Genomic DNA, 27,523 nt, shown 5'->3' on the forward strand with positions numbered 1-27,523 from the left:
TTCACTCATCTGAAGGCGTCAAATAAAATACACACACACATACGGATACCTGCATGTGGCACTGTTTATGTCGTCACTGAATCAAGTGCACGCCGCCCGGGGTGTGTGTAAGCCTGGACCCCCTTTGGTGTGTGCTACAAACCATTGTTCGCTTTAAAATCATTAGGGTAATACCACAGCAGGCATATTCCTTTATTCTTTTCATTTTATTTTATTTGCTGCACTAATAAAACTAGAATCGGGCCATTCCTTTCTCTGAATTGATGAAAATTTTATTTTTAATAAAACATCCAGAAGAGCTACATTAAATCCCCATTTATAATTGGCTGGATACATCTCTCATCCAGGGTTATCTGAAACGGATAAGGCCTCCTTTCAGCATATTTGCTGCGAGGGACACTGCTTGATAAAGAGATTATTTTCATTCAGTCTTTTTATCTTTAATTATACATTTTATTAACAGCACTTTTTATATGGAAATATTATTTTATGAGCTCTGCTATTTTTTGACATATTGTGTATATTTATTGTATCTCTTTTTAATTAAATTCGTTTCCTTTAAAACGTGCCTTTTAAATGGACATTTGAATATCTCTGATGTTCTTTTGACCCTATCAGAGCGCCCCTCCATGCAGAATTATCAACACCCAGTTGCGCGCGGCCTGCCTGTCTAACTGCTGGCCTGTCTGCCTCTCCACGAGAGATAGCGTTCTCTTCGTCACGCGCTTCATTAATTTAAATGCTAATTGATTCTGCGCGAGGCTTTCAGACCGAGGGCCAAGTCCTGTCGTCCCGCATTGATTGTGCGCGCGCTCAATGCACCTGCTGAATCCTGGAGTGACACGCGCTGACAGCGCAGCCACTCCTGCCTGTCTGTCCGCCTCAAGTGCGACCATTGATAGGGTTTGAGTGCTTCTAAAAGGCGGGAGGGGACGACGACAAGTGCAACACAAAAAAAATGCGTTGGTATAGTTTAAGATTCTGAATTGAGCACATCGAACATGAATATAAAAAGCTGGTTGGCACACGCGCGGAAACTGGAGGAGAAAATAGACCATGAGGCGGTTAAATGATCCGTTCTCCGTTGCTAGGAGACACTGGGGCTGGATGCTACAGATAAACGCTTGGATTTCACCCCTGGCTGCGAACAGAAGATGGAAGAGAGAGTTTGAGAAAGGAGGGGAGAAGAGGAGGGGGGTTATAGAGAATGGAGATTGCAGTCTCCAAAAGGGCCAACCTCTATTTTCTTAGATCATGAGTAATTCCTTGTGAAGTAGCCTACGCTATTAAGTTATCATGTATGTATGTATCTTAATAAGAACTGCAACAATTTCTGGTCTGTGATTAGCGCATCACACACGAAAGGTATTTGGGGTCGCTAATAGCCAAACATCAGACATCAGTTACCTGGGGGGGAAATAAACATCTCCCTAACAGCAGTGTAGGCTATTCTGCCATTCCATGTCACAAGTTAATCCCCATTCAAGGGAAAATAAAATAAACCAGGACATGCCCGTTTCTCCTCCGTCAGGAGCCCGGGAGCGGCGTGCCTCTGAGTGCAGGCCGTAATTAGCTGTGAATGGAACTCACGCGGCTGATTGGCGGAGAGAACTCAGGGGTCAGGCGTTCTGCGGGCGCGCGCTCAGACAAAGCGGCTGATTGCTATTCATCCATTGATTACAGTCATTTAGATCTACAGCCCGCTGAAGGAGCCTTCGCCTGTCGCGGTGTCTGGCTCACTGGTGTTCTAGTATTATAGAGAATAAAATAACATGAACACAATCTAGAAAATATAAGATTGAGTCATCGTCTGTCACTTCTGTACAAAAAAGACTGAGGTTAGATGTGGACATAATGCATCATAAATTGTTTTTTAATAGCCATTCCTTTTGGACTGGAACAATTAAATAAGGTTGCAATACATATTTGGAAATATATATTGGCAATAATTTAAACAAAATACAAAAAAAGATGTCACCAAAATAGGTACACAAATAAATACTTGCCTACAATTTCTGTTAGCTACTGGCCATTGAAATAAACTTGAGGCATTGGAAACAATGCCAGGCTGTATACCTTTCTCTAGCATCAAACACATATCCACAATATAACCTATTCCTTATACACACTATGTAGCACTGTTTCACTGATATCAACCATATTCGATATTCTGCCCTGGAGAATGAAGAATCACATCAGGCTCACATACAGAAGCCGGATCTGACTCAGCAACACACACCCTGTGGGTCACACCTATTCAATCACCCCCTCTGTACATAGTTCACATGAAGGTTTGTGTCTGCTCACACTGGACGTGTGCGCGTGTGTGTGCGCGTGCGTGGTGTGTGTGGTGTGCGCAGGTTCCATGGTGGTGTAGTATACAGTGACACGTTGCTGAAGCCCTCTGGGGGGAGGGGGGGGGCTTCAGAAGGTGACCTAGTTCACTTGATTATTGTCAGCAGAAGGCAGCAGCAGAGTCTCCATCATCAGCCGTGCTTTGTGCCGGGGCACTGAACTGTGCCTTGGACCCTGGGACGGCCCGATTGGACTTGTGTAATGAAGCTCGACACACACACACACACATACTCCGACACACATGCACACACTCACAAGCACACTCTCTCCCCCCCCCTCCCCACACACACACACACAAACACCCACACACACAAACAGAGGCGAACCAACACGCACACACACAAACACACGCTTGCACACCCACACACATACTTTCACACTCACACATACATTATCACCCTCACACACATACATGCATGAACGACCCCCCAAATACACACACACAAAAAATCACACACACACACATACATACGCACAGTGTGGTGTGCAGGAGGGCCAGTAGAATTTATAACAGCCATTTATTACCTTCTCCTTTATCTGCAGCGTTGTGCGGGTGCAGGCACCGCGACAGCGTCATTATGGGCCATTATGGGAGGGGGACGGACGGGAGATGGAAGCCAGGGAGGGTGATGGATGCGGCCAAGCCCGGCCTGTCATTACGCCATCTATCGAGTTTCACACTCGCTCGCTTACTCACAAAATGGCGGCGGGCAGGCGCCGCCGCACCCTTCCCCACCGCAACATGGCTCCCATCTGGACTAATAAGTGACAAGGCGCACGAGTCGTTTCCTGTATTCGATTGCTTTTCTCTCGAACGGCGTCCTGTGTGTGCGTGCGTGTGCGTCTGCGCGCGTGTGTGTGTTATGAGCATGGAAGAAATACAATCAGAGGCGATACAGTGAAATGAGCCACAACAGCCAGTATGTCTATTTCAACGTTCATTCAAGATGGAGTTGAGCAAGAACAAGCAATATTTACAAGTGAAATGTGATTAGTTAAGGAGTACTGCTAGTTGTTTGGATGAAATACAATACACTGGTGAGAGAGAGACAAGTTGGAAGCAAACAAAAACGAATAACATACATGTAAGGGAACATTCTCATTATGATATTCACACGACCCCCAAGCTACTGAGGGACACAACTCTGTGGTCGTCCTAAAGTTACTCATCATGAATACAATACATTCAGCAATACAGACGCAACAACCACAACATCATCATCATCATCATCATCATCACATCCTTAATATAAATAATCACTTCGACATCACAAGAGTCGCTTCGGGAACTCGACATTGTAAAAAAACAACAACAACACATAAAAATGAGACAGAAGGCTGGAGACCGGCTCCGCTCTCTGTCCCTGTCCACTCCCTTTTTTTTTTTTACAGAGTACAAAAAGGTGCCGTTGAGGATGAGACACTAAGGCCTTCGGTACGAAGGCGTTTTAAGAAAAGAAAAAAGAAAGTCTGTTGTTTTCTCCGCACATGTTCATTGGTTTTGATAATGTCAGTGAAGGAGCAGGACTCCCCCCTCCTCCCTGGCAGCAGAGGAAACCAACGAATGAGGGATCTACACCGGCTTTCCACTGATATGAACAAACACTTTTGGTGGGGGGGGTGACAGGCCGGACACACAGCGAAAAATGGTTCCACTTTGGGCCGCTGCGTCCTCCGTGATGGTATGCAGCCGCTTGCCGCTCCTCGCTCGGGGAGCTTCAGGGCCCCATCTGTTCTCTCTCGTGGTCGGGGTCTATCGCCCCCAGAGCATCGCTGCCATGCCAAATGGTCGCTTTCCTCTCCCCTTCCCCTTCCCCCTCCCCTCCCCTCCGGCTCCCGATTGGAAGTCCTGAGTCACGTGACCAAACCTGGCTGCTACTGCTGCAGTGCGACGCCGCAGTAACGCGGGGGGGAAAGTAACGGCGGAGGGAGGGCGGAGGAGGGCGATGTGGGGGGATGGTGAGGGGCGTGGTGGGCGGGACTACTATACAACCATTCGTATCCCCCCCCCCCCCCCCCCCTCCCCCGTCTGTGTCTCGGCCCGGAGAAAGTCATAAAACAGGGGGTCCCTGTCCTGCGATGGGGTGGGTGATGGATTGGGTGACGGTGTGGATGGGTGGGGTGCGTGGTGGGTGGGGGGTGCCATCACAGCCCTCTGCTTGCGTTGGGCCTCATCTTGATCACCCACTCTCCTGCAGGGTTGCTGTTGTAAAGGTCCAGAAGGTGTGTGTTGGGGTCCACACAGTGCTCACCTACACGCGCACACACACACACACACACACACGCGCACACGCACACACACACATCAAAAAAGCAAGACAGGACATCGGAAGTTGAGCAAACATTAGAGGGAATGTCAAAAAAACTAAATCATGTTTCTAGGTTCTAGCACGAGGCAGAATTGTTAACAGCAAAGATGATCTCTAGGGCAACAAACCCAACCTTTTTTGTCCTCCATAGCCCTCATCAGTAAGGCTCAGGTAGGATTCACTGACACCAAACTACCGGTTATCCGTCACTAATATAACACTGCTTCTTGTATCTTCTAGTACTGCTGAACTGATCGACAACAATCTTTGAGATATGTCAAGCTAAATCGGAATCTCACAGAACCTCTTGGATACGTACACGCCTGCTTGAGAATCCAATCCAACATGCCCCTTATCGTAATATTATGAAGAAAAACATAATCCAGCATAATCTGGAGTGAAAACATGGGATACGAAGCTATTAATTTCTTGCCTCCCCCTGCACAAAGGTAAACTTGAATCAAACTATGTGACAGCTACCGACAGGTGTCCGCTGTTCGGTACATCTGTGCAGCCAGCCCGCTGCCTAGGCACGTAGCTCTACATGTGTGCGATGAGCATTTGTCTGCTCGGATAGCTGCAGATGCCCTGCCTGGATCTCTCTCTCTCTCTCTGGCGCTTCACGCCATCAGTTCAATGCGTACGCCCTCATTAGCCCAGCGAGCAGAAAGACATGCACATTTTACCCACTCTCCACTCAGATTAGGAGAGGGACTTTGATGTTTGCGTGGTTTCTACCTACCAATGTTCCCCCCAACTTCATAGATGGCACAGTCCGGATAGACCGTGGAGCCGTTCCTATGGAGATGGGATATTAGGATTATTATTATTATCATGTTCATATTTTGGTAATCATTTTTTGGTAATTGTTTTGGTCAGGCATGCTTTGTTAGGGTCATTACATATACAATCATACAACAATAATCAATGCATGTTTGTTCACTCCTTAGAGTTTGTCACGCTAGGAAGTACCACTGACGATTTAGCAAAAGGTTATCTCCTCGAATGTACCCTTTTGGAGATGGATTGACTTGATTCATGATAGTGCAGCATTTAAGGTTTCACCATTTTGTGGCGTTTTGTAGTGAAATGTGAGCGTACAAATCTGGGTCAACATTTAGTGCACTACTTAATACCCATAATGCACTCTAATCTAGTCTAACCGCTAGATTTCCGGGGGATTATTAGTGCCTGAATTCCCCCTAAACTCATTCCCCTATACTTAAACACTGTAGCAATAGTGTACTATAGAGTGTTCACCATGCAGGAAATGAGGAATAAGGGAACGAGTGCCCCACATGTTGACCGTATATAGAGCCCTCCTTACCGCCGTAGCTTGCCCTTGCTCTTGTCGGGGCTGCGGAGGAACTGCCTGTGGAACTGGGCCAGCAGGTCCGAGGCCCTGGAGGTGACGGTGACCTGGACCTCCATGGTGCTGCTCACCAGGTCTCCAACCTGCACCTTCACCGTCCGGCACGGCTGCACCACCGCACCAACACAAGGGCTCTACGTCAAGCCCAGTCGTACGCATCGCGGAAACGCAATCAATTGGGATGCTTTACAAATTTACTCTAGCGGAAAATGGTGTCAGGATTTTGTGCGGATGCAAGTTCTTAGAAAATGATTAAATAAAATAATAATCGCTTTCTATGCTTCTTCATGCTTTATTATAGAGTGAGATCAAGATGAATGTATGGAAGACAAAGGGGAGGACATGCAGCAAAAGAGCAGGAGCAGGATCAAACCAAGGTCGCTGCGTTCATGACTGAGCCTGTATGGTACACGCTCTACCCGCTGAGCCACCGGGGTGACCCAAATAATCTGTTTCTTAAATATAGTCTTCGTCATCATAACAGAATTATTGTGGATGAATCTGGGATAAGCCATGAGACATAGTGTACAGACTGGGGTACAGACCTCGGAGGTGTTCTTCTGGTCAGAACTAGGACATAGGACATAGTGTAAAGACTGGGGGACAGACCTCTGAGGTGTTCTTCTCGGGCTTGTCTCTGGTGTCCGTGTGGATCTTCCTCAGCAGGTTCTTGATGCGGCGGTCGTAGAATTGGTAGCGGCGGTTGCTGTTCTCGTTCAGCTTGCGCACCTGGCTCATCAGGAAGTTGGGAATCTGAGGTCAGAGAAACAGCGCGTAAGGGGGCGGACGTGGGCTCCCGTTCCATTCGACACCATGTCACTGAGGGGCCGCCACTGTCGGACTGCGTCCCGCCTCCCCCCCCGGCCCCCAGGGGGGGCACCACTGACCGTCCAGAGCAGGTCCTGGTAGCGGATCAGCAGCCTCATGATGTCGGCTGCCTTCTCGGCGTGGCCCTTCTCGGCGCCGCCGTCCGTCAGCCGGCTGGGCACGGCCTTGTGCAGGAACAGGTTGGGCGCCATGATGGTGGCCACCGCCCACAGGGTCATCCGGTTCCTCCTCTCCCTCGACACCACCTTGCTGAGGAACTCCAGCAGGGCCTGGGGGGGGGGGGGGAAGAGAGAGAGAGAGAGAGAGAGAGAGAGAGAGAGAGAGAGAGAGAGAGAGAGAGAGAGAGACAGAGAGACAGAGAGAGAGAGAGAGAGAGAGACAGAGAGACAGAGAGACAGACAGACAGACAGACAGAGAGAGAGAGAGACAGAGAGACAGACAGACAGAGAGACAGACAGACAGACAGACAGACAGACAGACAGACAGACAGACAGACAGACAGACAGACAGACAGACAGACAGAGAGAGAGAGAGACAAAGGAGAGAGGGGAGATGGTGAAGTCACGGAAGCAGAGCACGGATATGCAGAACGACAGCACCACATGGAAGTAGTCATGCAAGCATGCCGGTGCGTGTGTGCGTGCAGGCGTGCGTACAGGGCCCGCGGGCCTTCAAACGCACAGATTGGCCAGACACACACACCGTGTTTGTGTTTATGTGTATGCGATTGTGAGTGTGAGTGTGACTGTGAGTGTGAGTGTGAGGGTAAGGGTGAGGGGGTGTGTGTGTGTGTGTGTGTGTGTGTGTGTATGTGTGTGTGTATATATACCTTGAGTGTGTTCCTGTTGGGCTCTGGCAGCAGCAGGATCAGCAGGTTCAACATGTGGAGCTTCTGTTTCAGCTCTGTAATGTCTGCAGGGAAAGAAGAGGAGAACATATATATTAATAAGAGATTGTGAGTGTACACACACCCCCACACACACAGACACACACACCGTCATACACAGTACTCATTTCCTCTCGGTTTGCCCCCAGAATAATAGGATGTGTAAAAGATTAATGGCATTGTGACAGCCGGCCATTAGGATTTTGTTAGCGTATGTCTTGGTGCTCATACACATCATTCATCACCAGCAACCAAAACACACTCATTTCCCACCCCGCATGCACCACAGCCCTACATCTAACCCTGTAGTACACTGCCTTTGTTCCAGAGACTCACTTTTAAGTTCAAGTCGTTGAACCTTTTGGGTTCGACACAACGCTGCAGAAGAATCGGGTTATCAGCCCAATACATCTTAATGGAGGATCATCTTAGTGAGAGCCACGGAGATAAGCTAAGGACAGGTGGGGCATCGCAGTGAACGTTAACGACACAGACTCCCTCCATTCGAGAGAGTAGGGAGTGGCTGAGCAGAGCCTAGGAGGAGGAGGAGGAGGAGGAGGAGGAGGAGGAGGAGGAGGAGGGGGAGGAGGAGGAGGAGGAGGAGGAGGAGGAGGAGGGGGAGGAGGAGGAGGAGGAGGAGGGGGAGGAGGAGGTGATTGTTGTGTGGTTGATTAGCCACAGATGAAGTGCCCAGGCTGGGATGAGTAGGGTCTTAATGAAGGACACTCCTTTGACGAGATGGTCTTCTCAAAAGACACAGAACATTTCCATTGTGTATGGCGACTCTCTAATGTCTAATCAGCGGGTTTTATTAAAAATACTTGGATGCATTACAATTTTTTAATGTTTACCAGTCGAACTCAAATAATAAATAAAGACCAACAAAAACAATGCCCCTAGTTATTGATAACACTATACCAAAGGAAAATAGATAAAACCACAGATAACACCATTTCTATATATTGATTATTCCACTGTTTTGTGTACACGGGACGACAAATTTCAATCTCCATTAAAGAACAATATCCATCTCTCTCTATTTCACATAGCGGCCATATTGGGTCCTTGGTGGGCAAACCTCCTCTCCCCCTCACACTGGGATCACACTGTGATCAACAGCCAATAGGCAGCCAGCCGGGGCCTGGGGGGGGCGGGGCCTGGGGGGCGCCGGGGCCTGGGGGACGGGGCCGGGGCCCTGCGACTCACCTCTGACGGCGCTGAAGGTGTTGAGGTGCTCAGCGGTGAGCAGCGGCGACGGAAGCTCCCGGATGAACTTCTTGAGCAGGGCAGCGGCGTCGTTGGGGCTGACCTCGTCCCAGTCCACCCCCCCGGAGTAGAAGGTGGTCTCCAGGGTCTGCTGCAGCAGCTTGGGGAGGAGAGGGAGAGGAGACACACGTCAGCATGTTGCTCATGGTGCTCACACCCCCAGGCTGAGGCTCTAAGGTGAGGTTAGCCGTTACAAGACGTTATGAAAGTATGCCTCTTCTGACGTCGCAGTTGCGTGTGTCCACCTCGATGTGTACAGTTTAGATGAGTAACGTTGGCTACAGTCCACTGGGTAGGCTGGTAGACTGATCTATAGGTGGACACGCCCACTTGTGATGTCAGAAGAGGCAGAATTTCTCCCCAGCTTGTGACGGCTTATCACACTCACGCCTGGTGGTATCATATGTCACCTACAAAGAACCCGTGAAGGTAGTCGATTGAAGGGACCTGTGATCAGGTTTAAGATGTATACACACCCTCCTGTATACTGCTGATGTTTGCTGATTATGTTTGAGAGACCAAACACGTTCAGACAATTTTGGTAAATAACCAACTAGCAAGTACATTCATTTTACTTAGTAGTTCATTGTTTGACAGTCCCTGCTAGATTCAAAGGCACAACTACTACTACTACTACTACTAATACTACAACTGCTATTGCTACGTCATGTTTCATAGAGAGGGACAGTTGGGTCACCTTGATTCTGGACTGAGAGCCGGGTACCCGCAGAATGCCCTCAGACTCGACCCCTTTCTTCTCCAGGAACGACAGCAACTGCAGAAACAAATAGAAACAAATTCAATGACATAAGGCATGAGGAACAAGCAAAGGAGCTGGAAAGAGTCATTTGATTTGCCGGGTGATATGTAGCGCTTGGCTGCCCCCGCTGGTGGTACCTGGTAACTGATACCACAGCCAGGGTGTGGCCCAGATGCAGACATTACAATGAATTCTGGTAAGCCGTCCAACAAAACAATGAATATGTTGTGGGAAAGAACATAGATGTTGGAGGCATTAATTAGATAAATAATGTATACTGAAGCTAACCACATTAAGATCAAATCAAATCAAAAAATAAATGCGATAATTAGGAGAAAGACCGTTTGGTTCTATTTAATTCCTGCTTTCATATGACTCATTCTCCGACCACTTATGATATGCTCGGGCTGCAATGCAACATGAGCTCTCCAAATTATCACAGCAAAACGGTGACTTGAGCGAGCGGGTGATTGGTGCTCACCGCCTGCAGGAGGAGAGGTGTGGTGGTGCTGGGCTTGACTCTCTGGTCGTTCTCCAGTAGCGTTGCCAGGGGCACTCCGAACAGAGCGCTCTCTGAGGAGGGAAAAACGGTGGGCTGTTATAACTGTCAACCTTACTTTCACCTTCAACACTCCCTCTGCCTGATCGTATATTCGTCTGTACTAACAGGGCTCAACACTGCCCTCTGGTGGCCACACTAATGTGTGCACAAGTGTATCTTTGTGGTTGGGTGTGTAGCTGGTGTTATACATTCTGTTTTATGTAGGTTTTAAATTGCTGTTCAAAGTGTTGTGCTTATGTTTGTGTGTGTGTGTGTGTGTGTGTGTGTGTGTGTGTGTGTGTGTGTGTGTGTGTGTGTGTGTGTGTGTGTGTGTGTGTTTGAGTGTGCTTAGGTCGGTGTGGGTTTAACTATGTGTGTGTGTATTAGTCTGTTTTGTCTGTGTCTTTTCTGTGTATGTGAGTGTACGTCTGTCTTTTATGTGTGTGTGTGTGTGCGTCTTTTTTTTTATGTGTGTGTGTGCTCCTGTGTGTGTAAGTCAATGTAAGGGTAACTGTGTGTTTTTTTGTGTGAGTGTTTGTCTTGTCTGTGTCTTTTGTGTACGTGGGTGTATGTCTGTCTTTTTTGTGTCTTTTGTGTATGTGTGTGTCTGTGTGTATGTGTGTGTGTTTGTCTGTGTGCTCCTGTGTGCGTAGGTTACTGTGAGGGTAACTGTGTGTGTGTGTGTTGTGTGTGGGTGAGTCTGTCTTTTCTGTGTCTTTTGTGTAGGTAGGTGTATGTCTTTCTTTTTGTGTTTGTTTGCTTATGTGTGTTTTGTGTACATGTGTGTGTGTGCTTGTGTGTGTTTCTGTGTTTCTGTGTGTGCTCCTGTGTGCGTGGTCAATGTGAGGGTAACTATGTGTGTGTGTCTGTCTTGTCTGTTTCTTTGTGTACATGGGTGTACGTGTCTTTTTTGTGTCTTTTGTGTGTGTGTGTGTGTGTGTGTGTGTGTGTGTGTGTGTGTGTGTGTGTGTGTGTGTGTGTGTGTGTGTGTTTGTTTGTGTTTGTGCTCCTGGGTCGATATGAGGGTAACTATATGCGAGTGTGTGTGTGTGTCTGTCTTGTCTCCATCTTTTGTGTATGTGTCTGTATGTCTGTCTTTTTTGTGTCTTTTGAGCATGTCTATTGTTTTGTGTGTGTGTGTGTGTGCGTGCATTCGTGCGTGTATGAGTGCACGTGCGTGGATGTGTGCACGTGTGACTTTTGTGTATATTTGTGAATGTGTGTGCGTGTGTGCATGCCTGTGAGCGGGTGTTCACTCCGGTCCGCGGCCTACCTGCCATCTTCCTTTTGGACATCTTCTGCCTCTTGACCTCCAGCTCCAGCAGGTCGCTGAGCGCCGTCATGTCGATGAGCGCCAGCTGACGCACCTTCTTCAGGTCCCCCGGGGACAGGTCCTGCACCCGGGTCACGCCCAGGCGGCACTGGGGGCAGACCACCCTCTGAGAGGCCGAGAGGGAGAGAGAGAGAGGGACGGACAGAGGGAGCTTCAGATGACCGTCCTTTACAGCTGGAATGGAATGTGGAGTTTGCAGCAATGGGACACACAACGCTTTGAGACTGAAGCCCAGAGCACGCGGCCGTGTCGGGACGGACGCACAATCATTTTTCTAAAAGTTTGTTCCAGAATTGAGTCCTGTGCGAAAGTGGTCAGAGAAATACAGACCTGGTGCATATAATACACTGAAACAGAGCTTAAAGAGAGAAACAGGGTGCGCAGAGAGAGAGGGTAGGAGAAGAGAGAAACACATGTACCCCTCTCTCTCTCTCTCTCTCTGTCTCTCTCTCTCTCTCTCTCTCTCTCTCTCTCTCTCTCTCTCTCTCTCTCTCTCTCTCTCTCACACACTTTCTACCCCTCTTCTCCTCTTCCCCTCTTCCCCTCTTGCCCCATACCTCTATCTCTAAGGGAGAAACAACTTCATGGACTTGGACATGGAGGGAAGAGAAATGGAGAAAGAGAGAGAGAGAGACATATAGTGAGAAATCAAGATGGACAAGGTAATGGAATAAGTCAGGGAGGGGGGACAAAATGATGGACATTTGGATGTTCCATGTTCCATATTTGGATAAAGAGAAGAAGAAAATGTAGGATATATCTTTAAGGAAGAGAACAGAGCTAGGGAGATGAATCCACACCACATTTGGAAAGTGTTTTTACACCCCTGATTTACGGCATGTACATTTTCTCCTGTCGAGACGCTATCTCACTATGAAATGTGTTCAAACCTAAATGACACACACACACACACACACACACACACACACACACACACACACACACACACACACACACACACACACACACACACACACACACACACACACACACACACACACACACATGCCATTGTGCTGAGCTAAGAGCCCTCATTCATCTCCTCTGTTTATCCCTGTTATCTAACAAACAACAGCCAGCTCATTAGAACTGGATTAAATCATAAAGTATGTGTGCTCATTACAGACGGGCCATCAAACTATGAACACACACAAGGCTGTAATACGCCCAAAAACAATTCTGTAATCCAAACACATTGTACGAATATTCTGAATAAAGGTCCCATTCTTATACTTGAAAGCTCATTCTCAGAATAGTAACCAAGACATAATTTGAGTCAAATCCAAACCTTGTTATTATATTTTGATTGTTTTCAGAATCCACAGCATCTACTTCCCTAAACACTTGAATGTTAAAAGTAGCCCACTATGTCACATTATTTTGTTGCAACATTTCATACGTTTTCCTGTTCCCCATGGATTCTCTGCATAATAACAGTGACACTCAATAGCAATTCCATTGTCCTTAAATGGTAAATAGATGCTCTCCAAACCTGGAAGACCATATGTGAGTGTATGTGTAGGGAGGAGAGAGAGAGAGAGAGAGAGAGAGAGAGAGAGAGAGAGAGAGAGAGAGAGAGAGAGAGAGAGAGAGAGAGAGAGAGAGAGAGAGAGAGAGAGAGAGAGAGAGATACATGTGTGGGAGAGTGTGGGAGAGTGTGTGAGTGGCCTTACAGGCAGGGTTCCTTCTTCTTTCCTGCTGTTGCTCTGGGGGAGCTTGGCCTGCTTCAGGAAAATGGCTGCCTGATCACAGTAGGCCACATCCGTGATGAAGATCTCCTCCTTCAGACCACTCTGCTGCTGCTCTGTACGAACCACTGTGTGCGCGCACACACAACCACACACACACGCACACACACACACACACACACACACACACACACACACACACACACACACACACACACACACACACACACACACACACACACACACAGACACACACACACACACACACACACACACTATATATTAGTTCCAATTCATGTCCTGGATTGCATTGAATTGTTTCACTGTTGTAGCAGCTTTCAGTGTGTGTATGTGCGTGTGAATGTGGGTATCTGACAGGGAAGCTACGGCATCTATCAGATGTGGCATAGGCAGGAGCCAAACTGGTTTCCAAATCATTTTTTTCAACTGTTTTAGGTTCTCTAGAATTTCAGCAATGTTTCCGTCAATTAACTTAATCAGATTTGTCAGCCGATGGAAAATTCTCCCTCTAGCCATTACATAATGCAAATACTTTATAACCGAGTGTACATTTGGACAAACTTTCCCAAGTTATTTATTTATAAAAAGATGGATTATGGCAATTGTTGAGCTGTGACACCTTGAGTGTTTCTGGTTTTGTGTTTAATACTTCCCACTAACCATGACCAAAAGCTCCTAACAATAACCTTGTTCACAAAGGACAGGTATCGTAAACCTAGAACTATAAACAGTAACCATGTTCAGTGGCATCTTTATCTCATCATAATCGATATCAATGTGAACTAGTGATGGATCCATCATTATCGGTAGGCCTGAGCTGGACAGGCAAAGATGATTACCATCTAGCCAATCACAATCACACCACATCTGATCTGCTGTTCATCTGACTGGCTGAGACTTCTTAGAGGCGATCCTTGTTTGGCTGTTTTACTGTGAGCTCTCACCTGATAGCGGTGATTTGGCCACGGACGCCATGTTGTCTTGAGCTCGGCCTTCACCGTGCTGGGACCCAAACGTCTAGCGAAGGAGCACAAATAAAAATGTACACATATAAAACCCGATAATCTAAACACACACAGGAACCCCATAAAATATGGAGCAACAACAACAAACACAAATCAAAAAACAACTGTGAACCAGGTATTGTTTGAAATGATACTTAGAAACAACCTTTTATTTTACCACTGGGAATACAGGTCAGAGTTTATCGATATCAAACAACATATTTTTTTTTTAGTTCCCATTGACAGAGTGCCGATAACAATCAGAGGACGTCGGCTCCCCCTCAGTGGGCTGCTCAGATGGACCGGACAAAGCATGGCATTTACACCAGAAAGCCCTCTTTGTCCCCGTGAGTCAACGGCCACAGATGGAACATGACAGGTGAGGCCACACACACACACACACACACACACACACACACACACACACACACACACACACACACACACACACACACACACACACACACACACACACACAAACAGACACACAAACACACACAGAGAAACACACACACACACACACACACACGAACACACACACACACCGGTCGACGGCGACAGCATTTCCGGGACCTGCCGACAACTAGCACCATGGGAATGGACTGCTAAACGTGGTGTCGTTCTACTGAAACGACATCGCTGACCACCAGGGGAATAGACCACTCCACTGTGTCCTTGAACTACTATCCCCCAATTACCAAAGGCCTGCCCCCTGGGAGGCTGAAGGGTGTTAGTAGATACGTGTTACACTGTGTCTAGATGTAGATTATGGGCGTACATCTGATATCTAGCACTATGACGGTAAGCTGTTTGTAGTAGCGATGCCGTTGATGGTATCATTGGTATCCCGTAACCGTCAGATAACATGGATTAAATGGACTATCTTGCAGCTAAAGCAGGTTCTTGCACAGAATCAAAACACATTTCTAATCATTTTAATGATTCATGAAAGTATTAGAAGCATGTGGAGATGTTCCTGTTCCAACAAGGAAACAAATTATGAAAACAAACTGCTTTAAAGAATCTATCTTATAAGCAACAACCTGAAAAAAGCCCCAAGGTAAAGCTTAATAAACCTTTTCATAAAGCAATGCATAAAGTTCTCCATGAAGCTCTTCATAAAGCTCTTCATAGTGCTCCTGATGAAGCTCATATGAAAGGTGTGGTACCTGAGTGATGGGGGAGTTGAAGATGTCCCGGACGTCCCGGGGCGGGGGCTTGTTCCTCTTGCGGAGGGACAGCGTGTAGGAGTCCAGCCGGCGCTGGACGGCCTCGGCCTGCGTGCGCGTCAGCGTCGACAGCAGCACGGCGTTCTCCACATCCTCCGCAGCACCCTCGCTCACCAGCAGGTTGGACAGACCAGCATCAGCCAGCCACTGCTCCTCCTGCTCCCCCTCTGAACACACACACACACACACACACACACACACACACACACACACACACACACACACACACACACACACACACACACACACACACACACACACACACATAGAAACACATACAAAGTGACACACAAAGACACACATACACATACATACAGAGACACACACACACACACACACACACACACACACACACACACACACACACACACACACACACAATCACACACACACACACACACACACACACACACACACACACACACACACACACACACACACACACACACGCCACACAGAGGCATTTATGAGTATGCACAGAGGCACAAGTATTCTAAACGAATGCACAGACACATACGTAGGTTCAACGCTTCATTGGCAGCAACAGAGACGACTGTGGGCGCACATTACATTAAGCATGGCATGCATACACACACACACACACACCCACATGAACACACAACAAAAATACACCATATACTCATAAATGATATGGTATAATGTACACAAGGCAAGATACCACTGGTGAATAATTAGCCTAATACCATCACGCATATGAGTGAATGCACACTATTGCCCTGTCGCACAGCCTTCATAACACTGGCCGATAAACAGACTAAATTATTCAGCCTCACTGGCATGGCAGCAGAGGCTAATCTTGTCCATCCGCACGCATGGCTTCCCCTTCACCGTTCCCATTCAGACCCCTCCAACAGGACAAGGCTGGGTCCACACGCCACAAGCTAACCGCTAAGCGTAGGAAAGGAGCCATACGACCAGGTGGCGCTCTGCTCGCTCTCACCTTCCGACTGTCTGGAGTCCCGCCTGGCACGCTCTTCCAGCTCCGCCTCGTAGCCACTCCCCTGGCGAATGGTCTCCACCTCGCTCCAAAAGGAGTCCAGACACAGCTTGTCCGGCAGCTCCTGCTGCTCCTGATGCTGCTGCTGCTGCTGCTGCTGCTCGGTTGCCGACGGCGATGAGCTCTCCTCCCGTGGGTGCAGTGTGTGCTCAGAGGCGGTCGGGTCCTGTGTGCTGCTGGCCCAGGGCTCCCGGTTCATCTCGGAGGGGCAGGGATCTCTGTCGGGAACAATACACACACACACACACACACACACACACACACACGCACACACACACACACACACACACACACACACACACACACACACACACACACACACACACACACATAAACACACGTGCAACGTGAGTAATCACACACACAGGTACTAACACACACACTCAAAATGAAATCAAACCCATGCACAGGAAATTAAGCAAATGAAATCTAACATACACATACACACTTGAGCACTGAAGAAAAGGCTGAAGATGAGGCCGGCGCAGACTGATAGAATGCAAAAAAAAAGAGGCAAGTCCAGGTTGAAGGAGAGACAAAAGGAGTGGGACGGAGGGAGGGATGATGCGAGGAGAGGGAAACGGAGAAGGCGACTGTGCACACAAAGAGGGGGGCGTCTTTTGTTCGTGCAAAATGCGTCCGGGAGGCAATAGTACCATCTCTAACCACTAGATGGCACTGCCTTACTGTGAACATGCCGTATTACCAAGGGCGTCACACACGCCCTCAGTCCGCAGACAAGAAGAATTTATAGCGCAACGACCGTGACTGATGTCATGCACAATGTAAACCGACTTAAACCGGTCGTTAAACTAAGCCGTTTTCATGTTATTATAACCAACGTCACTGAAGCCGTAACTCTGGTAGCGCCTTTCATCCGTGGCTCGGGTGGTCCATGTCCAGGGACAACAAAGAGACACATAGAGCCCAGCGGAGGACAGCGCGCTCAGACTCGACGGAGCCGCGGCTCGCGCCTCTACCAAGCTCCGGCCATAAGACGTGACCATGTGTGATGCTCTGCTAAGTGGACGTGTCACATTTTACGAGTCTGCATAATACATCTGCCTCGATGCGTTTGTGTGGTCTCTGCATTTTGCATTTCTAAGGCTCGCTTCTTGGGACACACCCCTTCTCACAACACCCCCCCGAATTCATAGTCGGCTCGTCTATGTTTGCGGAAGTATGCAATGAGGTAATTGAAAGGGGTTCGTCCAAGATGTTTTTGATCGCTAAATAAATCGTCTCATTGTATTTAGACATTGCAAGCCTCATTATAGATTGATGTGGGCCAACAATGTGTGGAATACATTGTCATATATAGAACATAACCCAGCAATAGGTACAGCATCATGCACCTTTTTTCTTGTACAACATCTGGCCTCCCCCAGCTGTAACAAGCCAAAACACCCTCCTGTGAGACTACCTGGGCTTAGAAGACTCCATTGGCTCGACAAGACCACCATAAGCCCAGGCCCAGTCCTGCTGTTCTTGTGAACAGCACAACAGGCTGATGCAGCAGGACCCGGAGTGTTCACAGTAGGCTACTGCTGGTTTTAAAGTTAGTAGAAATTAGCCAATAATGATTTGAAAACTAGAAGTATATAAACGATTTCCATTAGATTACTATTACTTCTCATATTAATACTAATAACACTCATGTTTAGTTTTTTTTTTTACACATAAAACCAATTCATCTCACTATTCACTACTCATTGCATGGAATAAACAAAATAAAATATTAATTCAACCCATCAAACACGTTTGACCTTAAGGTAAAGGATGAGGAAGTTCTCCAAGTCACGTAGCTCTTGCATTTGTCTGGTTGGACATAGAGGAGAAGAAATTAGAGCTGAAAAGTTGAACAAACGGAAGGAGCAAATAAAACTAATCAGTCTCAAACCCCTGCAGGCATTATGTGTGTAAGGGAAGTGTTTGTAAAAGTGCTTCCCTGCCCCAGGTGTTGAAGTAGGTTTCTGTGTAACATATATATGAATATAGATAAATTATTTATTAATTTCTTATGACATATTGTGCTTGTAATTATACACATAAACATCTTGTAGGGGGAACAGTCGGAGGTCCTGGTTGCAAAAAAAGACCTTTATTTTTTCCATTCCTCAAAGTAATGAGAAGCTTTGAGAAGCTCTGCACTTGATAAGCTACCCTTAGTTATTATATAGATGTGTGAAAGTGAACTGTAGCCTAGCAATAGATGCAATAGATGCAATGAAACTGCAAAAACAGAACAAGAGTCCCACTCAGCCTGGCTCTATACACCCTGTCACACAACATGTAGACAGCCGACCACAAGACCTCCGCAGAGCACAGAGCTGTGTGATCAATCGATTATTGATCACGGGGGGGGAATCTATACACTTGGTTGCGTCACCCAATGAAGCAGCAATGCAAAACAGATTCGGAGAATGACATTCCAAACACTCCTACTACCTATTACTAATAATTGCTTCTCAGATAATGGGGTCCTCTCTGCACCAAACGGAAGGCTAGTTTCAATCAAAATCAAAAAACATTGCTATAAGCCTGTCTACCTGCTGCGGTGCTTCAAGCTCTTGGGCGCGCGCGGACGACGGCCCCCACGCATCCGAAACCGATGGAGTCTGTTGAGAGCCAAGTGTGTGGCGGGAGCCACCGGCGCAGCTTCCCCACTAGCCATGGCAACTCAGGCTGGAGGGTCTATAGTCCAGCTGTAGCGCTGCTGACGTATCCAAAGAGGTCCTCCTATCCCTCCGCAGCTCCTCAGTACGTATGTGCACACGTTGGTGTGTGTGTGTGTGTAGGTGGGGGTCATAAGACCAACTGACACCCGATGAGGTTTTTCGTCGCTTCCTTCTGAACGGGTTCTTGAGTGCAGAGTGTCAGCAGAGCAAAGCTCTGATAGGAATGTGAGGCAAGAGGGAACAGAAATGGGTCCGGCCTCCGGGGAGGGGAGGAGGGAGGAGGAGGGGGGTGTGACCGCGAGCCATTAACACGTCATTCATACCTGTCCCCTCCCGTTTTATCTGCCAGAAGATGACACACCCGGCCCTGAAAGTTATGGGCCCCCTAAAGCCTGTATCCCTTACATCTAGACGTAGCCCTCAATGGCCTCACACACCCTCTCCCAATCTTTGGGGGATTGGGTACACTGAAATATGGGAATGAATGACATGTTTGCCATGCGCAACTGGTTGAAACCCAGCACTGTTAACCCTCTTCAGGCCTGATAGACATTAGGCACGGCTTGCATGACGCAGGCATTTTATACATGGGGGCCTCACAGCTGTTATGAATCTACTACAAGCAAGGTATGTTAGTATTTTTTTGAGAAGAATGCAGATACTGTTACACAAAATGACATCATCAGATGTTTCAAAGGATGACCTTTTGTCGCCTAATCCACACTTTTAAGAGCAAACGCCAAACCAAACATTGTTCAACTGCTACTTTCTGTTGCAGTTCAAGCAACAGCGTCGACACTGATTCACACCATATATGGGAATAGGAGTGGAGCAAAGTATGTCTACATAGACATACTTGTGGTTTAAGGCCTAGTGATACCTCGTACCTGAACCCGGCAGGAATTATTACTACAATCCCTTGGTAGTCACGTGTTGTTCCTTTTTTTTGCTGTATGACATGTGAGCAGTTAACAGAGAGAAAACGACAAAGTCCCATTGAGAAAAGAAAGGGAAAGAGCGAGACTAAAAGAGAGAGACAGGGAGAGAGAGAGAAAGAGAGAGAGAGAGAGAGAGAGAGAGAGAGAGAGAGAGAGAGAGAGAGAGAGAGAGAGAGAGAGAGAACTGGTCATGGAGAGGCTCTGGTTCCTCAAGTGAAACAGGCTTGTCAACAATACCACTGTTACTATGACCTAATCACAACTCCATTAAGCACCATCTGAATGTTGCTCTGCGATCCTAACTGGAATCCCACCATGCAATGTTTTTTTCCAAACAACCAGATGCTGACCTGTATTGCAGTCTGTCTGTCTGTTTGTTTCTCTTACATTTGTAAAAAAAAGGCTTAGTAGAGGAGCTTTGATGCCAGGGCTCTGTGCTGATTTAGAGTAGTCAAATACAGAACACCCGATGGGATAGACTTAAAAAAAAAGTTATGTAAAAGTAAACTATTTAACAAAAAATAACTGTGCTTCAAGCCAGAACAAATAATCACCTGGATGACCTAAATACATGCAATGTATTGGGTTACCTCTGCAGTCGGAGGAAGAATGAGGATGTGGATAGTTCAGGTTGGCCTTTGTCCTCATTTTCTTAAACTATAGGTGACAATAATTAAACCTGCCTTGCCTTGCCAAGATCATTAAATTGCCAGAAGGCTCGTGTTAACGCACCATTGTTGATACAAACGATGGAGGCTGCAAATGTCACAGTGGCGTGATTGGTTCTCTGTGAATAGGACGTACACAGTAACGCAAAAAATATCAACAGGAAATGAAAAGGCCGGCAGAAAAGAATGAAGGAGAATGCCATGTCTTTAATTAATCACTACCTCAAGGGGAATAACAACACAAGTCAGCGTGGTCACGAACAGGCCTAATCTACCGGGCCAGCGCTGGTAAAGCCACGCTGGAACGCAACAATCTTTAATCCCTTTGTCAGAATTCCACTTTAAGCCTCTTAACTTGAGTATTTCCGAATAAAGTGTTGAATTACCATGCAGGTACAATGCTTATTCAAATGTCCTTGCATGAATACCTTAAAAGAGGCCAAATGTTTGTCCTGGAATTGGATATCATAAAATTCATGACTAATAGCCTATAATAAATCAACCTTTACAGTTGAAATATAAATGTTTATAACCATTTCATCTCTCTCACAAATAATCTTTCAACTGAACACCAAAGCACACTGATCCCAGACTTCGGACCTAAAGCACCCGACCACCAGCACCACCACCAGCACCACTACAAGCACCACCAGCACCACCACCAGCACCACTACAAGCACCACCACCACCACCACCACCCCCAGCCCTACGACCAGTCCCAGCAGCAGCAGCAGCAGCAGCCCACTGTCTAGAGCTCCATCAGATCAGGGATTAATCCTACCTGCTCTTGGCCCGGCTGTTGGCTCTGCCCAAGAGAAGCTGCCGGGCCACCAGTCCGCTTCTCCGCCAAGGCATCCTGCCGCCGTTGAGCCCCCCCTCCCTCCCTCCCACCAACCTCCACCGCCTCTAACCACCACGAACACCACGACCACCGCCGCCTCTCAATAAAGAGAAGGGTCGACGCCGTATAGCGAGTAGGAAGCGGCGGGCGCTTGCTCCGTCCGTCCGTCCGTCAGGCAGTTCCCTTGCAGTCTCCTTGGCCCGCACAAACACATTGAACAAGGACACCGCTGCGTCACTGCAGCGTAGCGTTGCATCCTGGGGCAGGAAGGGAGCCTGAGGGCCAGGGGTATGTGTGGGTGTGTGTGGGTGTGTGTGTACATGCGAGCGGGGAGTGTGAGTGTTTGTGTGTGTATATGATTGTGTGTAGGAGTTGGGGGGAGGGGGGGGGGGGGTCAGAAGGCAACTGGCTAGATGGCTGACAGAGAGTTGGGGCGTAGGGCATGGAGGCATGAGCCTGCGACAGCTGCAGGGTGGGGGCCATAGCAGCTGCATTCGCCAGCCAGGCGAATGCCTTAACTGATTTACAAAATACAAAATACTAAATATAATTGCGCATGTTGTATTTATTTTCTCTATTCCATAACAAAACTTGACATTGCGTAACACCAAATAACAGCAGCGTAAATAACATCAAATTATGACTACATGACAGCTCGGACGACAAAGGATATCAGTTGACAAAATCGTAATGAGTAACTTAAGGGGATCGTCTATCTCACTGGGATTTCTTTACCAGCAGATGATGGGACAGTAGAACACTATAGACTACGTCTGCATCTGACACCAAGATATAACTTCAATCCCACCCACTTACCACAAGCACCACCCTTTTTATCTTCTTAGAATAACAGGACCCACAAGACTTCCTAAGTTCTATCATATCATGTGACACTGTGTGGTGTTGTTCTCAACTGCAGATCCTAAAAGGAGCTCAGTACTATGAGACCTTCTCAAGAGTAAAACTTATATTGTAGAATTCTAAACCTTTGTTGAACTAAATATCGAAGCTGGATCCCAACTGGAATACTACAACACTGTGCTTTACCAAGCAGTGATGTCTATCAGATTGGTCAATCGTGTATAAAGCTTATAATACCTAAAGACAAACAAGATCCCAGTTTCAGTATCATGAAGCACTGCCACGACACAGCAGGTTTAACTTCCTCACATGAACAGTTCTCTTAATCTTTAATTCATGATGTCCAGCCAAAGTAAATGAAAAGGAAATCCATCGCAGAACCCATGCAAATAGAGCTTCATCCTCTAGATACAATAACGGTATGTCCACTTTCCTTCATTTCAAACATGTTGCCTAAATTAAAAAGGGAATGTTTGGTATGCACTACAGTATGGATACAACCATCACTAAAGGCTGCATCTTCAGCTTTAGCTCCAACAATGGGAAGGACCCAGGGCCTAGTGGACCATGTGCCTACACTGCTTGTCATGTGGAAGAATGATTATTTCCTCAATACGCAAGCATACACGTCACATGCAGAAGAAGCTTGTTATTAACGGTTGGACCTTTGAGCACAATACATTCCTGAGGCTAAGTGTGCCGTGTGCCGTGGCCAAGGGGCTGTTCAGTGCTGGAATACGGATGGCGTGGTCTGGACACACTAGCCAAACGTTCTAGACTTTAGTATGCAAATGAACTCGGGCAAGGGGCCGCGGCCCTAGTGTGAGTGGCCCCTTAAATGCAGAGAAATCCAAGTAGTGAAACGTATCTAAGGCAAAACTTAAATCAATCCTGTGTATGAGTAATATCGATCCTCCTCCTGGCCAGAAAGGGAGCTCAAGTTCATAATCACAATGGAAACCCTGCATAGACATCCTGACAATAAGCTGTCAAGATGTCCTTCTGCACCACTTTCGGCATCGCTGGCACGTCAAGTCTTTTCACCTTAAGATGCTTGTACATCAGAATGCATTATTGGATTTCTTGTTGGCAGAACTGCCATTTGCTGACGCTTTGAGAGAGTTGTTGTAGTGTAAAGTCCTAAATAAACATATATACCATAACCTAGGCTAATCAAAACGTAATTTTGCCATGTCTCGTATGAGAAATGCTGTGGCAGTTAAATAACTCTTAATTATTTATTATTTATAGATTATTTATTTACCCATTTGCCTCAGTTGATTTTTTTACACCTAAAGATCCTTTCTGCTTTCAACCCTTGTTGTCTTTGCACTCTGCATGTTCGCATTAGTTCCTCTTAAAGCAGAAGGTAGATAAACACACTTACACTACTAACAACCATTCATATCACAAGGATAATTACCCTAATGCGTTAACAGAATATGGATGTGGCTAAGTAGTATTCAATGAATGGAGTTATCAGGGCACTAGAGCTTAAATATTCTCCAGCCTGATATTTACAGATTTAATTACAATAATAAGCAGTCATATTGATGTATTCCTAATCACCGCAATGCATGAGTGGCAAACCATTACAGGGGCATCAAACTGTCTTCATAAGGGAGGCGAGGGCATTAGACTGATACTGATGATGTGATGGAAAGGAGAATGCGAGCATGGTGTCCAGTACCCCAGCCACCTCTTGGTTCATCCATAGCCAGATCAATACAGACAAGGCAAACAGCAGGACTAAAACTCTCAGGACCATGCCTTTAGTCCACACCACTCCTCAGGCTCATCAGTCATTCTTCAGTATTTCCTCTGCTCTTCTCGTCTTAACCAAGCTAGTTATTCACTATCACTCTGTTGTTGGGCCAAAGTTGACTTATAGGCATCCCTGATCCAGATGGGCCTCAACGCTATCTGCTCATTTCTGATAGGTATTGAAATTGTCCTGAGATCTGTGTCTATGTCTTTTATCCTTCAGTAAATCATAGCATGTCTCCCAGTGCCTCTCTCTGGTTCACAACTTACTAGAGTCTCTCTCTCTCTCTCTCTCTCTCTCTCTCTCTCTCTCTCTCTCTCTCTCTCTCTCTCTCTCTCTCCCTCTCTCTCTCGATCCCCCATTTAGTCTAGGGAAAGGCGGAGAACGTGATGGCATTTGATCCTACAGTTGGCTTGTCACAACCTTCTTGACCTCTTGGCCTACAAACACAGTTTATCCCCTTCTTGGCCAGATTAAGAGGAGAAGAAGATGGCAGTGAGGTGAAGGTAGCTGTAGTAGTTAAGCCATTAGATCAGTGGTTTTATTGTATGGGTGTAATGTATGTGTTACGCATAACAGGAAATCAAAACAAATTGAACACTTGATGACTATAGCTATAGCAATCACCTGAGGACTTGTCATCAAGATGCTAGTCTAGACTTGACTACTCATCAGGTGGCTGAAATTAATTGTGCCGAAGTTTGTTGTGATGGAATGGAAATAGTACAGCCATACATCAACAAGCTTTAATAAAGTAGGGCATGAAAAGCCTGTTCTACCTACTCGCTACACATGATAACCCTCACATTCAGAACCAAGATGGCTCTTATTTGTGACTTGCAAACAGAAACATTCAAGGTGTAGATAAACATCAAATGAGACTCGCATTTTATCCCTCCTCCCCTCCTCACCTTTAATCATCCGTGCAATGGTGATTACGCAGCCACTCGTAGATTTATCCGATTTATGCGACAGGTAATGCACTGGGCACATACCTGTTTCTGAGAACACACACAGTGCACAGACACACAAACACGCGCATACGCAAAGGCACACACACACACACACTGACACACTGATACACACTGATACACACACACACACACACACACACACACACACACACACACACACACACACACACACACACACACACACACACACACACACACACACACACACAAACACACACACAGACAGTAGGATCATGTCCAACTCAAAAGCAACAGGACGAGGCTATCTAAGTAGCTGAAGCAATAAATCTATCATATCTTCTTCAATGGCATTTCTTTAAACATTTCCAGTTCAAAGCTATCTAGATATTCCTGTGAAGCATGCCACTCGCGCTAATCAATCATGATTGACACTTTTAATAAAAAAAGGCCACAGATCACTCTAGTCAAAGAAGATGTCAGTTGTAGCCTACAATTATTGGTGCTAGCAATATAAATCTTCTGAAATCCCCTCTCGCTAGATGGTGTTAAAATAGATAATATATAAAGCAGCTAGGCTTACCTAGGCCACTTGCTTAAACCCTGTCAGCAGGTGTCTCAATATTTCCCCATATCAAATTAGGCTAACAGTTCAATCCATTAAAATCAGAAATTAAAACATTTACAAAAGTGAATTAAAAGTAAATTACAGCCAATTACAATTACAAATTGCGGCACGTAATCTCTAACCTCTGAATAAAGCTTTTATAACGGCAATGCTGTTAACTGGAGCCCGAAAAACAAGCTCTTTACCTTCAGTAGATGTGCTCTGCAGACAGCAGCAGACCATAGCAACCGGTGCTGATACCCTAGCAACCCAAAACGCTTTCCTACTCGAAAATGAACAATACAAACGAATCAAGTAAAATAAATGGCAGGCAGGCCCAATGATAATATCACTGTTTGAAAGCGAACGCACACATCGTAATCTGCAAACATGCATTGCTAATGTGTCTTTACACACCGCCCAATAAATGAATGGCTGAACACAAAGGAATCCGCTGCGCGCGACCGTTCCTTACCTGAGGAAATAGCATCGAGCCCCCAGAGGCGCGAGGTTCCCTCGGTGAACAGGATCGAGGATCCCCCGAGCACGAAGGTGACTCTGGAGCAGTGGCTAACAGTTTAGCGCCATGCAAAGTGACAACCGACAGATGGTCGGTGGGGGCTTGTCCTGCTCGGGGTTAGAGCCACGGCTGTAGTAGGCTATAGTGCCATCTACGTTATCCTCACCTTGGAGCTGCTGACGTCATGGCGCCGAGCATCACCGCACCGAGATACGACGCACCAGGGCGCTGTCATGCTGTTGGCGGGAGGCATGGCCTTTATTATTGTGCGTTGTCGCGCTACTCAGGTAGCGTTGAAGGTTGAAAAGAGGTTGGGGATAAGGTAAACAAGGTATCAACTTTGAATAGGTTAGGGCCGGGGGGAAACATACACGCGCACACACGCTCTCACACAATCACACGCGCCCACACACACACGCACGCACGCGCACACGCACACATCATTATACATATATAATGCTACCACATATTTTCCAGAAAATACATGTTTCTGAGAAGAAACATGAATGTACATTTAATTCCTGCTTAGTTGTGTGTTCTTCAGACAATCAAACTGGTTACCAACTGGCGCATATATCAGTGTCCACAGTGCGGAGGGAGAGGAGAGACAATTCCGAGGACAGATAACACGCTGTCACATCCTGTTTTTGTTTTCATTGTCTGCTTAGCTCTCTCTCTCTCTCTCTCTCTCTCTCTCTCTCTCTCTCTCTCTCTCTCTCTCTCTCTCTCTCTCTCTCTCTCTCTCTCTCTCTCTCTCTCTCTCTCTGTCACATACACTTCATACCAGATATGTGCAAGTGTATCTAGGTTGTGTGTGTGTGTGTGTGTGTGTGTGTGTGTGTGTGTGTGTGTGTGTGTGTGTGTGTGTGTGTGTGTGTGTGTGTGTGTGTGTGTGTGTGTGTGTGTGTGTGTGTGTGTGTGTCTGAGAGAGAGAAAGTGAGTGTTAGACAGAGAAAGGGGGACATAGAGAAAGAGTGTGTTTGAGAAAGAGATTAATGCATCAAGAAAAAGGAGCATAGCATGAGAGACAGAGAAAGAGAGAGAGAGAGAGAGAGAGAGAGAGAGAGAGAGAGAGAGAGAGAGAGAGAGAGAGAGAGAGAGAG

General features: G+C 46.8%; 1 protein-coding gene across 7 annotated transcripts; it reads right to left on the reverse strand.

Moving 5' to 3' along the window:
- Positions 1-3,251: 3,251 nt before the first annotated feature.
- Positions 3,252-26,615, reverse strand: arhgap40 (Rho GTPase activating protein 40). Of its 7 annotated transcripts, none has more exons than XM_030375203.1 (15): positions 26,376-26,615; positions 16,554-16,828; positions 15,533-15,759; positions 14,304-14,376; positions 13,324-13,466; positions 11,591-11,756; positions 10,258-10,349; positions 9,714-9,791; positions 8,957-9,116; positions 7,694-7,776; positions 6,924-7,133; positions 6,646-6,789; positions 5,992-6,143; positions 5,407-5,462; positions 3,252-4,607 (listed from the first exon to the last, which is right to left on the reverse strand). In XM_030375203.1, exons 2-15 carry the CDS (start codon positions 16,807-16,809, stop codon positions 4,501-4,503), a joined length of 1,947 nt encoding a protein of 648 aa, XP_030231063.1. In that variant the 5' UTR covers positions 16,810-16,828; positions 26,376-26,615; the 3' UTR covers positions 3,252-4,500. The 7 variants fall into 7 exon arrangements, with proteins under 7 accessions (XP_030231063.1, XP_030231064.1, XP_030231062.1 ...); XM_030375204.1 differs by lacking the exon at positions 26,376-26,615 and adding an exon at positions 25,273-25,451; XM_030375202.1 differs by lacking the exon at positions 26,376-26,615 and adding an exon at positions 21,676-22,040.
- Between the last annotated feature and the right edge of the window lie 908 nt (positions 26,616-27,523).

This window comes from Gadus morhua, chromosome 13, assembly GCF_902167405.1.
Source record: "Gadus morhua chromosome 13, gadMor3.0, whole genome shotgun sequence".
NCBI lineage: Eukaryota > Metazoa > Chordata > Actinopteri > Gadiformes > Gadidae > Gadus > Gadus morhua.

Bases quoted from the DNA above. Each gene is read 5' to 3' on its own strand.
- arhgap40 (XM_030375198.1), bottom strand. From the start codon at position 17,306: ATGTTCACAGTAAGGCAGTGCCATCTAGTGGTTAGAGATGGTACTATT. The intron at 10,350-11,590 runs GTAGGCCGCGGA...TTCCCTCCTCAG, and splicing joins GTCCAAAAGGAAGATGGCAG to AGAGCGCTCTGTTCGGAGTG. The intron at 6,790-6,923 runs GTCAGTGGTGCC...CTCTGACCTCAG, and splicing joins ACCAGGACCTGCTCTGGACG to ATTCCCAACTTCCTGATGAG.